Raw genomic sequence first — 17,562 nt, forward strand, 5'->3', positions numbered from 1 at the left:
AAAGTGTTGACTTAAAGAATGATGATCAGTCAAATAAAATGAACCACAAAGTTTAATGAAAGAAAATACTAACTGTGAAATTATCAGTCTGGACCAAGGCATGGGAGTTTTAAAATTAATAAGATGTAACCAGTGGTGGCGCAGTGAATAGAGAGTCAACCTGGGACACTGAGGTCCTAGGTTTGAAAACTCAAGGTCATTGGCTTAACTGTAGGCTCGTCTGGCTTGAGGGCAAGCTCACCAGCTTGAGCACGGGGTCACTGGCTTGAGTGTGGGATTATTGACATGACCCCATGGTCACTGGCTTGAGCCCAAAGGTCACTGGCTTGAGCCCAAGGTCTCTGGCTTGAGCAAGGGGTCACTGGCTCAGCTAGTGTCCCCTAGTCAAGGTATGTATGAGAAACAATCAATGAACAATGAAAGTGCTACAAATATGAATTTATGTTTTTCAGCTGTTTCCCTTTCCTTTTCTCTCTTTCTAAATAAAAATAAATAAATAAAATAAAATAAAATAGCTAGGTTTATGGTGAGAATGGGAACTTAGACAAGCATAAAAAACAAGAATGAAGTAAAAAAGAGAAAGACAATGGGAAGCAACTAGAAAGACAAGCATTAACCAAAAGTTTTCTCTTTTTTAAAGATAGATTTAGGAATTCCTGAAAGAAATCCAAACAATCGCAGTGACAGAAAGGGCTGAGAATGCTAGAAAAAGACATATAAAAGATTAAAGGAAGGAAGGCTTTTGACTAAGTCAAGAGTGGCAACTATCTCCAGTAACATCAAACTACTATAGAAAAGAATATATAGGGAGAGTGATACTAGAAAGTTTGCTTTAAGTTAGCAGGCACAGTGGTCATTTCAAAGGTTAAGAGCCTTTTAAAAGACACTCCCAAAATATTTCAAAGTCTCCACCAACCCCATAACCAAAAAAAAAAAAATTATTTTTCACTAGTTTCATCTGCCCGAGAGTGAGAAACTCACCTAAGCGGGTGTGACTTGTCAGTGGTGTCCATGGCTCCTCTCCTCGTTCCAACTTGAGGATCACATCAGGCTTGGTCATGCAACACCCTGACAAGGGAAGATTGGATTAAGTTGGCTTTAATCCACTTGGAAAACTAGTAAGATTCATTTTCAGTACTGCAAATTAAGATACACCTTCACGTAACAATAAACTTAACACCTTGTACCAGGCAAGATACAATCATTCTGCTAACCAAGAAGGATTCATCACCTCTTATCCTTGAAATCCAAGATCATATACTTGAGGTAATTTAAAAGAAAATAAATTTCTGAAATTTACTGAAAGTTTCAGAAATTCTCTCACCCACAGAAATGAGGTGGCAATAGTTTTCCAACATCACATCCATGTATAGAGTCTTCTGAGCAGGATCTAGGTGCTGCCATTCCTCCCATGTAAAGTCCACAGTCACATCTTTGAATGACACTGATCCCTGCAATAAATAGGAACTATGATTAAAACAAGTTGACTAGACATTGGGGACTAGTGCTGATCCTGTTTCTTGGTGACATTCATAGGAAAATTTGTAAAGAAAGCCTATCATTTTATTTTTTGTTTTGTGATTTACATTGTGAGGAAAACAAAAATCAAAGTATAAATATCTGCCACCAAATTTATTTAATAACTCATTCTAAAACTATTTACTATGAAGCCAATTGTACCCCAAAACTGCATTCATTCACTGGGATGTCAAGACATACAAAACACTGTCCCTGATTACAAGAAGTTAGAGGCTTAAAGCATGTAACACCAAGTGTGTGTAAACATAAATCTGAAAAGAGGTGTTAGAGGTAGTACAATAGAAGTATGTACAAGGTGCATGTATATGAACAAGTGCCTGACCAGTGGTGGCACAATGGATTGCGTGTCATCCCAGGATGTTGAGGGCCTTGGTTTAAAACCATGAGGTTGCCAGCTAGAGCGTGGCTCATTGGCTTGAGCGTGGGGTTGCCGGCTTGAGCATGGGATCACTGACATGATCCCAAGGTCACTGGCCTGAATCCTAAGGTCACTGGCTTGAGCCCAAGGTTGGTGGCTTGAGCAAGGGGTCACAGGCTTGCCTTGAGCCACCTGGTCAAGGCACATATGAGAAGCAATCAATGAACAACTAAAATGCAGCAATTATGAGTTGATGCTTTTAATTTCTTTCCTCCTCAACCATATCTCTCTCTTACAAAAAAGCAAAACAATAAAACAGCAGAAGCATTTGTTCAGCCTTCACCGAGGAGGTACTGTGTAGTGCAAGAATATGGTTTTAAAACACATGGGAATGATTTTCAGTATCCAGTGATCATAGTGAATTGGCCAGGGAAACAATCTCAGATAATAATTATAAAATCTGAATATAATATATAATAACCAACTAATAAATGGCACTGAAAAGCAACCAAAGCTAGCAGAAATATCTTTCAAAGACAGCAACTGCAATGGGTAAGCTAATGGCTTTTTTGCATGAAGTAATGAAGTGCAAAACCCACGGCTCTTAAGGCAGAAAACCATAGAGTCCTTCCTTAAAGGTGGAATAGAACAGAAATGCATGGCAGATGAATGAGACATTTATGGATAAATTCTGAAAGTGAGAGAACTATAGAATGGATGAGACCTAAAATTTGAGTATAAACTCTGCCAGATTCTAGGTTGAGAATTAAACTAAGCAATTTTTGGAGAGCTCACAGAGGGCCTAGGAAAAAACAGACAAAAAGATACTAGAATAGAGTTTGAAAAAATAAAAGTGGCCCTGGCCGGTTGGCTCAGCGGTAGAGCGTCGGCCTGGCGTGCGGGGGACCCGGGTTCGATTCCCGGCCAGGGCACATAGGAGAAGCGCCCATTTGCATCTCCACCACCCCTCCCCTCCTTCCTCCCTGTTTCTCTCTTCCCCTCCCGCAGCCAAGGCTCCATTGGAGCAAAGATGGCCCGGGTGCTGGGGATGGCTCCTTGGCCGCTGCCCCAGGCGCTAGAGTGGCTCTGGTCGCGGCAGAGCGACGCCCCAGAGGGGCACAGCATCGCCCCTGGTGGGCGTGCCGGGTGGATCCCGGTTGGGCACATGCGGGAGTCTGTCTGACTGTCTCTCCCCGTTTCCAGCTTCAGGGAAAAAAAAAAAAAAAAGAAAAAAAAAGTGCACCTAGTGATATTGAAATTTCTGTATTTTTTTCTATTTTTTTATTATTAATTTATTGTGTTTACATAGATTCTAATGTCCCCCGTGTTCCCTAGTACATCACCCTGGTCCCCCTTCCCATAACGCCCTCCTCCCTTCCCTCCAGGATTTGCTGTTCTGCTCTCGTCCCATCCTATCACCCTATCATCCCCTTTCCCTCTATCCGCTTTCCTTCTGGATCCTTTGATCCTGCCTCTGCCTCTATTCCACTCCTCAGTTCATATTGTTCCTCGGAATCCTCATATGAGTGAGGTCATATATTTTTCTTTCTCTGCCTGGCTTATTTCACTTAACATAATAGTTTACTTTTCCATCCAAGTTGTCACAGAAAATAATATTTCCTTCTTTTTCATGGCCCCATAGTATTCTATTGTGTATATGTACCACTGCTTTTTAATCTACTCGTCCACTGAAAGACACATGGGCTGTTTCCAGATCTTGGCTATTGTAAACAATGCTGCCATAAACATGGGGGTGCATTTCTCCTTTTGAATCATTGATGTGGTGTTCTTGGGATATATTCCTAAAAGTGGGATTGCTAGGTCAAAAGGCAGTTCAATTTTTAAATTTTAAGGAATCTCCATACTGTTTTCCACAGTGGCTGCACCAGTCGGCATTCCCACCAGCAGTGCAGGAGGATTCCCCTTTCTCCACATCCTGGCCAGCACTTATTCTGTGTTGTTTTGTTGATGAGTGCCATTCTGGCTGGTGTGAGGTGATATCTCATTGTGGTTTTAATTTGCATTTCTCTAATGATTAGTGGTGTTGAGCATTTTATCATATGCCTATTGGCCATCTGTATGTCCTCTTTGGAGAAGTGTCTGTTCATTTCTTTTGCCCATTTTTTGAATGGATAGTTTATCTTCCTGGTGTTGAGTTTACAAAGTTCTTTATAAATTTTGGTTATTAACCCCTTATCAGACGTACTGTCAAATATGTTCTCCCATTGTGCGGTTTGCCTTTTTATTTTGTTCATGTTGTCTTTAGCTGTGCAAAAGCTTTTTAGTTTGATATAGTCCCATTTGTTCATCCTGTCTTTTATTTCCCTTGCCCATAGAGATAAATCAGCAAATACATTGCTGCGAGTGATGTCAGAGAGCTTATTGTGTATGTTTACCTCTAGGATGCTTATGGCTTCATGACTTACATTTAAGTCTTTTATCTATTTCAGTTTATTTTTGTGAATGGTGTGAGTTGGTGGTCTAGTTTCATTTTTTTGCATGTAGCTGACCAATTTTCCTAACACCATTTGTTAAAGAGACTGTCTTTACTCCATTGTATGCTATCACCACCCTTGTCAAATATCAATTGTTCATAAAGGTGCAAGTTTATTTCTGGGTTTTCTGTTCTGTTCTATTGATCTATATGCCTGTTCTTATGCCAGTACCAAGCTGTTTTGAGTACAATGGCCTTGAAGTATAACTTGATGTCCGGAAGTATGATTTCACCCACTTTATTCTTCGTTTTCAAGATTACTGAGGTTATTTGTGTTCTTTTTTGGTTCCATATGAATTTTTTGGAATATTTGTTCTATATCTTTGAAGTATGTCATTGGTATTTTAATAGAAATTGCATTAAATTTATAAATATAGACATTTTAATGATGTTTATTCTTCTTAGCCATAAACACGGTATGTGCTTCCATTTGTTTGTATCTTCTTTGATTTCCTTGATCAATTTTTTTTTTTGTATTTTTCTGAAGCTGGAAACGGGGAGGCAGTCAGACAGACTCCTGCATGCGCCCGACAGGGATCCAACCGGCACGCCCACCAGGGGACGATGCTCTGCCCCTCCGGGGCGTTGCTCTGTCACAACCAGAGCCACTCTAGCGCCTGGGGCAGAGGCTAAGGAGCCATCCCCAGAGCCCGGGCCATCTTTTGCTCCAATGGAGCCTTGGCTGCGGGAGGGGAAGAGAGACAGAGAGGAAAAATAGGGGGAGGGGTGGAGAAGCAGATGGGCGCCTCTCCTGTGTGCCCTGGCCGGGAATCGAACCGGGGACTTCCACACGCCAGGTCGACGCTCTACCACTGAGCAAACTGGCCAGTGCTTGATCAATGTTTTTTAATTTTCTAAGTCTTTAACTTCCTTGGTTAAATTTACTCCTAGGTATTTAATTTTTTTGTTGAAATAGTGAAGGGGATTGCTTTCTTAATTTCTCTTTCAGACAGATAATTTTTAGTATATAAAAATGCCTTTGATTTCTGAGTATTAATTTTATATCCTGCAACCTTGATAAATTCATTTATCAGGTCCAGTAGTTTTTTTACTGCAACTTTAGAGTTTTCTAGGTACAGTATCATATCATCAGCAAATAACGATAGTTTTACTTCTTTTCCAATTTGGATGCCTTTTATTCTTTTTTTTTTTTTTTTGTATTTTTGTGAAGTTGGAAACAAGGAGGCAGTCAGACAGACTCCAGCATGTGCCCAACCGGGATCCACCAGGCATGCCCACCAGGGGGCGATGCTCTGCCCATCTGGGGTGTTGCTCTGTTGCAACCAGAGCTATCCTAGCGTCTCAGGCAGAGGCCATAGAGCCATCCCCAGCACCTGGGCCAACTTTGCTCCAATGGAGCCTTGGCTGCGGGAGGGGAAGAGAGAGACAGAGAGGAAGGAGATGGGGAGGGGTGGAAAAGCAGATGGGCACTTCTCCTGTGTGCGCTGGCCGGGAATTGAACCTGGGACTCCTGCATGTCAGGCCAACGCTTTACCACTGAGCCAATCGGCCAGGGCTTATTTCTTTTTCTTGTCTGATTGCTGTGGCTAGGGCTTCCAGAACTATATTGAATAAGAGTGGTAAAAGGGGGCCCTCTTGCCTTGTTCCTGATCTTAAGGGGATTGCTTTTAACTTTTGCCCACTGAGTATGATGTTGGTTGTGGGCCTGTCATAGATGGCCTTTATCATGTTGAGGTATGTTCCGTGTATTCCCACTTTGCTGAGAGTTTTGATTATAAATGGGTGCTGGATCTTCTCGAATGCCTTTTCTGCATCTATTGATATTATCATGTGGTTTTTGTCCTTTTGTTTATGTGATGAATTACACTGATTGATTTGCAAATATAGCAGCCTTGCCTCCCCAAAATAAATCCCATTTGATCATGGTGTATGAATTTTTCATGTATTGCTAGATCCGGTTTGCTAATATTTTGTTGAGAATTTTAGCATCTAAATTCATCAGGGATATTGGCCTATAGTTTTCTTTGTGTTGTCTTTGCCTGGGTTTGGAATCAGAATTATGCTCGCCTCATAAAAGGAACTTGGAAGTTTCCCCTCCTCTTGAATTTTTTGAAATAGCTTGAGACGGATAGGAGTTAGTTCTTCTTTGAATGTTTGGTAGAATTCGCCTGTGAAGCCATCTGGCCCAGGGCTTTTGTTTGTTGGGAGTTTTGATAACTGTTTTGATCTCATTTGTTGTAATCAGTCTATTTAGGTTTTCTGATTCTTCCAGATTGATTTTTGAAAGATTATATTTTTAAAGGAATTTGTCCATTTCACCTAGGTTGTTTAACTTTTTGGCATATAGTTAGTTCTTCATAGTATTTTCTTACAACCCTTTGTATTTCTGCTGTGGTCATTGTTTCTTCTCCACCCTCATTTCTAATTTTATTTGAGTCCTTTCTCTTTTGTTTTTGATTAGTCTGGCTAAAGGTTCATCAATCTTGTTTACTTTTTCAAAGAACCTGCTCTTGGTTTCATTGATTCTTTGTATTTTTTTTTTTTTTAGTCTGTCATTTATTTCTGCTCTGATCTTTATTATTTCCTTCCTTCTACTTCCTCTAGGATTTACTTGCTGTTCTTTATCTGGTACTTTTAGTTGCAAGATTAAGTTGTTTATTTGAGCTTTTTCTAGCTTCTTAAGGTATGCCTGTAATGCTATGAACTTCCCTCTCAGGATTGCTTTTGCTGTGTCCCACAGATTTTGAGTTGTTGTTTGCTCATTTTCATTTGTTTCAAGGAAATTTTTTATTTCCTCCTTGATCTCATTGTTGACCCATTCATTATTTAATAACATGCTGTTTGGTTTCCAGGTGTTTGAGTATTTTTCAGTTTTCCTATTGTAGTTGATTTCTAGTTTCATGCCATTGTGATCAGAGAAGATGCTTGATATTGTTTCATGCTAGATATAGTTTCAATCTTCTTAAATTTGTTGAGACTCATTTTATGCCCTAATATGTGGTCTATCCTAGAGAATGTACCATGAGCACTTGAAATGAATGTATATTCTGTTGCTTTAGGGTGGAAGGTTCTGAAGATATCTATTAAATCCAGTTGATCTAGTATGTCTCTTAATTCTGCTGTTTCTTTTTAAATTTTCTTTCTTGAGAATCTATCCATTGATGTTAGTGGGGTATTGAAATCCCCTACTATTATAGTATTGCTGTTCATCTCTCCCTTTATGTCCATCAAAATCTGCTTTATATATTTAGGTGCTCCTATATTAGGTGCATAGGTATTTATAATGGTTATCTCTTCCTGTTGGATTGCTCCCTTTATCATTATGTAGTGACCTTCTTTATCCCTTACTATAGTCTTTGTTTTAAAGTCTATTTTGTCAGATATAAGTATTGCTACCCCAGCTTTTTTTTCATTTCCATTTGCATGAAATATTTTTTTTCCATCCTTTTACTTTCAGTCTATGTGTATCTTTTGTTTTGAGGTGCGTCTCCTGTAGACTGCATATGTACGGGTCCTGTTTTCTTATCCATTCAGCTACTCCATGTCTTTTGATTGGAGCATTTAATCCATTTACATTTAAGGCTATTATTGATATGTAGTTGTTTATTGCCATTTTATTCTTAAAGTTATATTCCTGTTTTACTATATTCTTTCCCCCCTTTGTTCTTTTTACAACATGCCCCTTAACATTTCTTGCAGCATTGGTTTGATTGTAATGAATTCCTTGAGTTGTTTTTTTTTTTGTCTGGGAAGCTTTTTATTTCTCCTTCAATTTTAAATGATAGCCTTGCTAAATAAAGAAGTCTTGGTGTAGGCCAGCGGTTCTCAACCTGTGGGTCGCGCCTAAAGCCATCGGATGGCTTTAGGCGACCCCTGTGTTTTGGTCGTTCGACCCCCGCCGGGGTCGCGACCCACAGGTTGAGAACCGCTGGTGTAGGCTCTTATTCTGCATTATGTGAATATGTCTTGCCATTCCCTTCTGGCCTCAAGTGTTTCTGTTTAGAAGTTGAATGTCATCCTTATGGGGGTTCCTTTGTAGGTGATAGCCATTTTTTCTCTAGCAGCTTTTAATATTTTCTTTTAGCTTTGGTATTTTAATTATGATGTGTCTTGGTATAGATTTTTTTGGGTTTCTCTTTAATGGAATTCTCTGTGCTTCTTGAACTTGTGTGACTTTTTCCTGCATCAATTTAGGGAAGTTTTCAGCTAAGATTTCATTGAACAAGGTCTCTAATCCTTGTTCTTTCTCTTCTTCAGGAACGCCTATATGTAGATGTTGTTTCTCTTTCAGTTGTCACAGAGGTCTCTTCGAGTTTCTTCAGATTTTTTTCAGTCTATTCTTTTTGCTGCTCCGCTTCCGTGCTTTCATTCACCTTGTCCTCTAAGTTGCTGATTTGATCCTCTGCTTCACCTAGCCTGATTTTAATTCCTTCTAGTGTAGTCATTTCTGATATTGTGTTTGTCATTTCTGTCAGGTTCTTCTTTATGATTTCCGTGTCCTTTTTGATGCTTTCAATTTCTTTATTGAAGAGTTCATTAAGTCCATTCATTGTAGCTTTGAGATCTTTAAGCATCCTAAAAATCAGTATTTTATACTCTGCATCTGGTAATTTAATTACTTCCAATTCGTCCAAGACTTTTTCAGAGGATTTATCTTGTTGAAGCATAAGACTTAGGCTTCTCTGCCTACTCATTATTCTCTATGACTTGTAGGCGTCTTCCAGCTGTGATCTCCTTACCTAGTAGATCCTCTTTGAAGTCTTGATTTGTTTTCTTCTCAGTTTTCTTAACTCAGTGGTAATCTTGTTTACTGATCTCAGCAGGAAGCTTATTTGAAACTGTATCCAGGAATGCGGTGGGTGTAACTTGAGATTCTGAAGGCCCGATCTGCCAACTTCTCTCCGGGGCCGGGTTGCTTTCTCCATTTCAGGAGATCTGAGTTACTGCCCCTCCACCCCAGTTCCTGTTTTCGGCTTTGTCTTGTTGCTCTGATTGGAGCTGGAGAGCTTTCTGGAGGTGGGTCACCCGGAACCACTTTAGGCTTGTGCTGTGTTGAGGGATCAACCCATCTCCCAGCTATGCGCGCCTCCACACTAGATGAGTCAGCTTCTTAGGCCATCCCATTGCATTCCTCTGCCCGTCACCATCTGTCTCTCTCTCCCCACTTTCATTTGGAAGACAAGCCAGCCCTCTCAGCAGACCTCATTCCCAGATCCCCAGGCAAGTGGCTGTGATATTTTCTGCTCTTCTCCTTGTAATGAGAGCCCTTCTGGGCTATCAGTCTCACCCCACCTTCACTCCTGGAAGCAGGGGAGCCCCTGCACTGTGGCTCAGAGATCCCTAACAAGCTTGGTGTGGCTTTTTCTTTGCTCCTTGGTTTTTGAGACCTGTTCTTTTAATCCAAAGTTGGTTTTTCATGCTGATTGTTCCTATATTAATTTGTAATATAGTAATCCAGTTTGGTGGTGTGAGCTGGGAGTCTGTGTGTCTGCCTACTCTGCTGCCATCTTGGTTCTCCCTCTTATTTTTTTTTTAAATGAAACAAGTATTTGAGCATAGGTCGATGTGTCTCCAAAGCTTATGGTCTTTACTTTTTAAATTGAATTTATGGGGATGACATTGCTTTACATAAACATACAGGTTTCAAGTGTACAACTCAACAAACCACCATCTGGCCATGCCATTGTGCGCCCTCTGCCCCGAGGAGTATCTCTCTCTGTTCTGATTTTCCCCACCTCTGCCCATCTTTACCTAGTCCCCACCCCTTTTCCTTTAGGCCATTAACACTTTTAACTGTGTCTATGTGTTATGTATGTTTTTTTGACTAATCTTTTCACTTTCTTTCATCCAGTCCCCCCTAGCCAACCTCCTGCTAGCTGTCTGCCTGTTTCATGTGTCCATGCCTCTTAATATTTTGTTCATCAGATTCAACACATGAGTGAGATCATATGGTATTTTCTCTAATTAGCTTATTTTACTTAGCATAATAATCTCCAGGTCAGTCCATGCTGTCACAAAAGATAGGATTTCCTTCTTTTTATTATGACTACATAGTACAGATGTACCACAGCTCTTTTATCCACTCATCTACTAATGGGCACTTGGGCTATTTCCAGAACTTGGCTATTGTAAAAACACTATAATGAACACAGATGTGCATATATGCTTCTAAATGAGTGTTTCAGGATTTTTAGGATATATTCCCAGGAGTAAACCAAAAGGCACTTCCATTTTTAATTTTTTGAGGAAACTCCATACTGTTTCCCACAGTGGCTGCACCATTACCAGTCTGCATTCCCACCAATGAACAGCATGAAAGTTCCCTTTTCTCCACATCCTGGCCAGCACTTGTGTGTTGATTTGTTGATGACAGCCATTCTGGCAGGTGTGAGATAATATCTCATTGTGGTTTTAGTTTGTATCTCTGTGATGATTAGTGACTTTGAGCATTTTTTCATATGCCTATTGGCCATCTGTATGTCCTCTTTGGAGAAGTGTCTATTCAAGTCCTTTGGCAATTTTTCCAATGTACAATTTTTTAAAATTTTTTATTTATTCATTTTAGAGAGGAGAGGGAGAGACAGGGAGAGAGAGAGGAGAAACAGAGAGAGAAGGAGGGAGGAGCTGGAAGCATCAACTCCCATATGTGCCTTGACCAGGCAAGCCCAGGGTTTCGAACCGGCGACCTCAGCATTTCCAGGTCAACGCTTTATCCACTGCACCACCACAGGTCAGGCAGTCCTTTGGCAATTTTTAATTGAATTGTGTATCATCCTGGTGTTGAGTTTTATAGGTTCTTTAAAAGTTTTGGATATTAACCCTTTATCAGATGTATCAGCAAATATGTTTTCCTACTCAGTGGACTGTCTTTTCATTTTGTTGATGGTTTCTTTTGCTGTACAGAAGCTTTTTAGTTTGATGTAGTCCCATTTGCTTATTTAGTTCTTTTTTTCTCCTTTGCCTGAGGAGCTATATTGGCCAAAATACGGCTACAAGAGATATCTGACAAGTGTGGTGATTGGTGGGATGGAGTGAGGTGGAGGCAGGTATGGGGGCATAAATGCTAATGGTCAAAGACTTGACTAGATGGTGTAAACACATGGTGGTATACTGTAAAGAGAAGTGTAAAATTGGGTACCTGAAACCTGTATTTTATTAACTAGTGTAATACTAATTTAAAAAACAATAAAAATATCCAATTAAACATTTAAAAAAAATTTTTTTTCTTAAGTAATAAGTGGCAAGGCAGATAGACTCCTGTATGAGCTGGCAATGCAGACTGGGAGCCGGCAATGAGACTGGGATCCACCCGGCAAGCCCAGTACTGGGAGATGCTCTGCCCATTTGGGGCCGTTGCTTGGCAACTGAGCTATTTTAATGCCTGAGGCAAGGCCATGGAGCCATCCTCTGTGCTCAGGGCCAACCTGCTCTAACTGAGCCATGGGAGGGGAAGAGAGAAAGAGAGAGAAGGGGAAGGCGGAAGGATGGAGAAGCAGACAAGCGCTTTTCCTGTGTGCCCTGACCAGAATTGAACCTGGGACATCCACACGCCAGATACTCTACCAATACTCTACCACTGAGCAAACTGGCCAGGGTAATATACATCAATCTTAAAACATTATAGATCTGTTTACTAACCTCTCAACTTTTGTTTTTTTTGACACGTATGAGATTCGTATATTTGTAAATAATTGGTTTTAGAATGCTTACTATAAACCAATGGCCTACAGCAATGGTCCCCAACCCCTGGGCTGTGGACTGGTTGGGCCATTTGGTACCGGTCCACAGAGAAAGAATAAATAACTTACATTATTTCCATTTTACTTATATTTAAGTCTGAACGATGCTTTATTTTTAAAAAATGACCAGATTCCCTCTGTTACATCCATCTAAGACTCAACCTTGATGCTTGTCTCGGTCACGTGATACATTTATCCGTCCCACCCTAAAGGCCGGTCCGTGAAAATATTTTCTGACATTAAACCAGTCTGCAGCCCAAAAAAGGTTGGAGACCACTGGCCTACAGCACACAGGCCAAATCCAAACTGATGTCTGATTTTGTACAAACTTTGAGAAATGATTTTATAGTTTAAATGTTTAAAAAATGAAAAAAACAAAATATTTCTTATCTATGAAATTCAAATTTCAGTGTCCATACATGATGTTTTACTGAAACACAATTTGCTCATTCATTTTACATATTGTATGGTTGCTTTCATGCTAAAACAGCAGAAAATGTTTATCAATACCTACTTTTAAAGAAGGAAATGATATATATATATATAGTCTTTTATACATACTGTATTTCATCATGTACAAGAGGCACTTTTTTCAAAAAACTTGGGGTGTAAAAACCTGGGTGCGTCTTATACAGTGGTTGAAGTTTTTTTACTTGCATTTCCCGCTTTTTTGCACTTGTTTTTGCGCTCATTGTTGAAGACTGACTCATCATCAGACACAGATAAGGACAAGCTAATGGATGGGAGTTTTTTTTTGTTTGTTTGTTTGTTTTTAGTTTTGTTTTTTTTTTTCCATTTTTCTGAAGCTGGAAACAGGGAGAGACAGTCAGACAGACTCCCACATGCGCCCGACCGGGATCCACCTGGCACGCCCACCAGGGGCGACGCTCTGCCCACCAGGGGGCGATGCTCTGCCCATCCTGGGCGTCGCCATGTTGCGACCAGAGCCACTCTAGCGCCTGAGGCAAAGGCCACAGAGCCATCCCCAGCGCCCGGGCCATCTTTGCTCCAATGGAGCCTTGGCTGCGGGAGGGGAAGAGAGAGACAGAGAGGAAAGCGCGGCGGAGGGGTGGAGAAGCAAATGGGCGCTTCTCCTGTGTGCCCTGGCCGGGAATCGAACCCGGGTCCTCCGCACGCTAGGCCGACGCTCTACCGCTGAGCCAACCAGCCAGGGCAATGGATGGGAGTTTTGACAGTGATCAGGAGCTATATGAATTTTATGATGAATAAAACTTGAGTTCAATAACTTTATGTAATAAATTTTTTCAAATTTCAGGCCTCAAAATTAAGGTGCATCTTATACATGGGAAAATATGGTACTTTTTCTCATCCTCATCATTCCTTCCTAAAGATCTTAGTTATTGCCCTGGCTAGTTGGCTCAGTGGTAGAACATCAACCTGGCGTGTGGATGTCCTGGGTTCAATTCTCAGGGCACAAAGGAGAAGTGACCAGCTGCATCTACTTCTCCACCTCTCCCCTTCCCCCTTCTCTCTCTCTCTCACTATCTCTCTCTCTCTCTTCCTCTTCCACAGTCATAGCTCAATTGGTTCTAGCATGTTGGCCAGGGCTCTGGGGATAGCTCTGTGGAGCCTTTGCCTCAGGCACTAAAAATAATTTGGTTGCAAGCATGGCCCCAGAAGGGTAGAGCATCGGCTCCAGATGGAGGGTTGCTGGGTGGTTCCTGGTCAGGGCGCATGTGAGAGTCTGTCTCTCTATCTCCCCTACTCTCACTTGGAAAAAGAAAAAAAAAAAAGATCTCAGTTATTGTTGGGTGACATTTTTACGTTCAATCTGAAGAACTTCTTTTACCTTTTTTTTTTTTTTTTGGTATTTTTCTGAAGCTGGAAATGGGGAGAGACAGTCAGACAGACTCCCGCATGCGCCCGACCGGGATCCACCCGGAATGCCCACCAGGGGCAGACGCTCTACCCACCAGGGGGCGTCGCTCTGCCGAGACCAGAGCCACTCTAGTGCCTGGGGCAGAGGCCAAGGAGCCATCCCCAGCACCCGGGCCATCTTTGCTCCAATGGGGCCTTGGCTGCAGGAGGGGAAGAGAGAGACAGAGAGGAAGGAGGGGGGGGGGGTGGAGAAGCAAATGGGCGCTTCTCCTATGTGCCCTGGCCAGGAATCGAACCCGGGTCCTCCGCACGCCAGGCCAACACTCTACCGCTGAGCCAACCGGCCAGGGCCCTTTTACCATTTTTGATGGTTCAGTATTGCTAGTGATGAATTCTCTCAGATTTTACCTGAAAATAGCTTTATGTTGCCTTTATTTTTAATAAATTATTTTGCTAAAAATATAATTCTTTGACTTAATTTTTGACTTTGGCAATTTGATTAGGATTTTACAAGGTGTGATTTTCTTTGTTTTTTATCCTTTTTATTAAGCTTTTTATTTTTTATTTTTTCATTTTTCTGAAGCTGGAAACAGGGAGAGACAGTCAGACAGACTCCTGCATGCGCCCGACCGGGATCCACCCGGCATGCCCACCAGGGGCGACGCTCTGCCCACCAGGGGCGATGCTCTGCCCACCAGGGGGCGATGCTCTGCCCATCCTGGGCATCGCCATGTTGCGACCAGAGCCACTCTAGCACCTGAGGCAGAGGCCACAGAGCCATCCCCAGCACCTGGGCCATCTTTGCTCCAATGGAGCTTGGCTGCGGGAGGGGAAGAGGGAGACAGAGAGGAAAGCGCGGCGGAGGGGTGGAGAAGCAAATGGGCACTTCTTCTGTGTGCCCTGGCCGGGATTCGAACCCGGGTCCTCCGCACGCTAGGCCGCTGAACCAACCGGCCAGGGCTATTAAGCTTTTTTGGTATGTAAGTTAAAGTTTTTACTGACTCCAAATGTATTAAGCCATTATTACCTTAAAATTTTTTCAAATATTTTTTTCTCTTAGAACACTAATTGTATCTGTATTGAATTATTCTGAGATTGACTCACAGATCTCTGTGACTCTATTCATTTTTCCTTATCCTATATTTTGCTATTCAGATTGTTTAATTTTTAATTTGTCTACAAGGTATCTGATTTTTTGTTTCTTGTCTGCTACTGATAATATACAGTGAATTTTTCATATCAGTTCTTCTACATTTAGCTCTACAATTTTCATTTGGTACTTTTTTTACACTTTACATTCTGGTACTCTATGACGTTTTCCATTACTTCTTTGAAACATTTAGAACAGATGATTTGAAGCTTTTGGGGCAAAATCCAACATCAGGACTCACTAATTAGTTAATATGACTTTTTCTGAATATGGGTCATATTCCCTCTCCTTTGTTTTGATTTATTTACATGTCCAGTAATTTTTTTTTAAGAGAAAAAGAGGGACAAACAGGGACAGAGAGACAGGAAGGGAGAGCAATGAGAAGCATCAACTTTTGTTGCAGCACTTTAGTTGTTCGTTGATTGCTTACTCATATGTGCATTGACTGGGGGACTCCAGCTGAGCCACCGGTCCATTCCTCAAGCCAGTGACCTTGAACTTCAAGCCTTTGGGCTCAAGGCAGTGACCCTCCACTCAAGCTGGTGAGCCTGCACTCAAGCCAGCAACCTTGAGGTTTCCAACCCGGGTCCTCAGCATCCCATGCTGATGCTCTATCTACCGTGCCACCACCTGGTTAGGCACATATCCAGTATTTTTTTTTTTATATCCAGTAATTTTTACTCGAAACTTTGACATCATGAATAATATGCTATAGTAATTTAAAATCTTTTATATTGATTGTTCTGAAAATTATTGGGTTTTTTCTAGCGGGTGATTAACTTAGTTGGAATCAAGCTTCACACTCTGCTTTACTGCCTCTCCCTTCAAGTATGAAGCAGCTGATATATCTTAATTTTTTAAGTTTCAGGCTGAAACATTTTATCCCCTGAGGGGACATAGATTTTCCTTTCTGTTCATGTTCTTTGGCTCTCAGGCAAGGAATTGGTGAATGCTTATACATAGATTTTGGAACTTACTTTCTAGTTATTTTTTCTTCTTCGGTGTTTTACCCTGTATACCAGTGGTTTTCAACCTTTTTGCACTTGAGGATCACTGAAAATAGAATTATTTCAAGGACTACTATGGAAGAAATCACTGAGCATAAGCTAATTCAACCAAGATCATTGAGTCTGTAATCATCATATAATATCAGTGTAACTCTTTCTCAGGACTGGCACAAAATTTCTGGTGGCCTGTCAGCAGACCGGCAGTTAAAAAACACTGCTTTAGGGCCTGGCTGGTTAGCTCAGTCAGTTAAGAGCATCCTCCAAAAACAAGATTGCAGGTTTGATCCCCAGTCAGGGCACACATGGGCAGTAATCAGAAAATACACAACTGAGTAGAACAACAAATGCTTCCCTTTCCCCTCTCCTTTCTCTCTTTCCCTCTTGCTGCCTCTCTAAAAATCATTAAAAAATTAAGTCCTGGCCAGATAGCTTGCTTGGTTGGTTGGAGTGTCATCCTGGAGTACGGAGGTTGCAGGTTCAATTCCCCCATCAGGGCACATACAGGAACAGCATGATGTCCCTGTCTCTCTCTCTCAAAGAAAAATAAAGAAAAAATAAAGAAAAACACTGTTCTATATTATCCTGTTATTTTGTCAGCCCAGTTTTTGATACCTGTGTCTGTAAGGCTTGTTTTCTTCTGCTTGAGCTATCAGTGGTTTGTGGAATGCTGGTAATAAAAAACGTACAAATCTCAGATGAGTCCAAGATTGCTGCAGAGTAGGAGGAGCTACAACTACCTGCTCCCAGCCCCAAACCAGAGTTACAGCTAAATTGTGGAGCAGCCAACCTGAATAACTAACTGATGGCTAGCTGAACTGTAATATTATTTTAAAGAGTTTGCAGAAGAAACATAGAGACTGAAAAGAGGAGCAGAGATGCAGAATGGGCTACCCCTGCGCCCTGGTGGCAGGACTCTTTATCCCCCTCAGCATGGGGTGTCAATCCCAAACAGGGATCTGTGGCCCAGGGCAGCAGAGACAGGAAAAGGAACCTACAAAGCATTTGGTGATGAAAATCAGAGGAGATTCAATCTGCCTGGGAAACCCACCACCCCTTTCCCAGGATTGAGCAGTTGTGTTGTTACAGCATCAGCCTGGGTAGTGCATTACCCATCATGTACTACTGGCATGGTTACTCTGCCTTGCTTGGTCCTGAAGAGGGGTCTACTAGCTATAGTCAGCAATGACTTTAGGGTTGCTCTCTTTGGGAGGAAGCTTTTGGTGGAGATACAGACAGTGACTGGACAGTGAGGCTTTGGAAAAAGGACTAGTGTTCCCTACCTCAAGCACATAGCAGGCTCCCTTTCTCCCACATGCTGGGTGGTTTGGCTAACCTGGTATGTCTGAGTTCTGAGTTTGCCAGGTGTAGAAAGTCCAGAGTGTGGCACGGAGCTGGGACTTTCCATAGTATGGAAAAGAGCTGGTTCCTCCACCTCAAGCACACAGCTGGTGCCCTTCCTCCCCACCTTTTGGCTC

General features: G+C 41.7%; 1 protein-coding gene across 4 annotated transcripts in view; it reads right to left on the reverse strand.

Moving 5' to 3' along the window:
• The window catches only part of ZNF567 (zinc finger protein 567), a 60,072-nt gene that overhangs the window by 5,614 nt on the left and 36,896 nt on the right, over positions 1–17,562 (reverse strand). For all 4 annotated transcript variants that reach the window (XM_066242161.1, XM_066242163.1, XM_066242160.1 and 1 more), the window contains 2 exons: positions 1,325–1,451; positions 982–1,068 (listed from right to left, as the gene is read on the reverse strand). In XM_066242161.1, the coding sequence (XP_066098258.1) occupies positions 982–1,068; positions 1,325–1,451 (214 nt within the window). The remainder of the gene's footprint in view (positions 1–981; positions 1,069–1,324; positions 1,452–17,562) is intronic.

Source organism: Saccopteryx bilineata, chromosome 9, assembly GCF_036850765.1.
Source record: "Saccopteryx bilineata isolate mSacBil1 chromosome 9, mSacBil1_pri_phased_curated, whole genome shotgun sequence".
NCBI lineage: Eukaryota > Metazoa > Chordata > Mammalia > Chiroptera > Emballonuridae > Saccopteryx > Saccopteryx bilineata.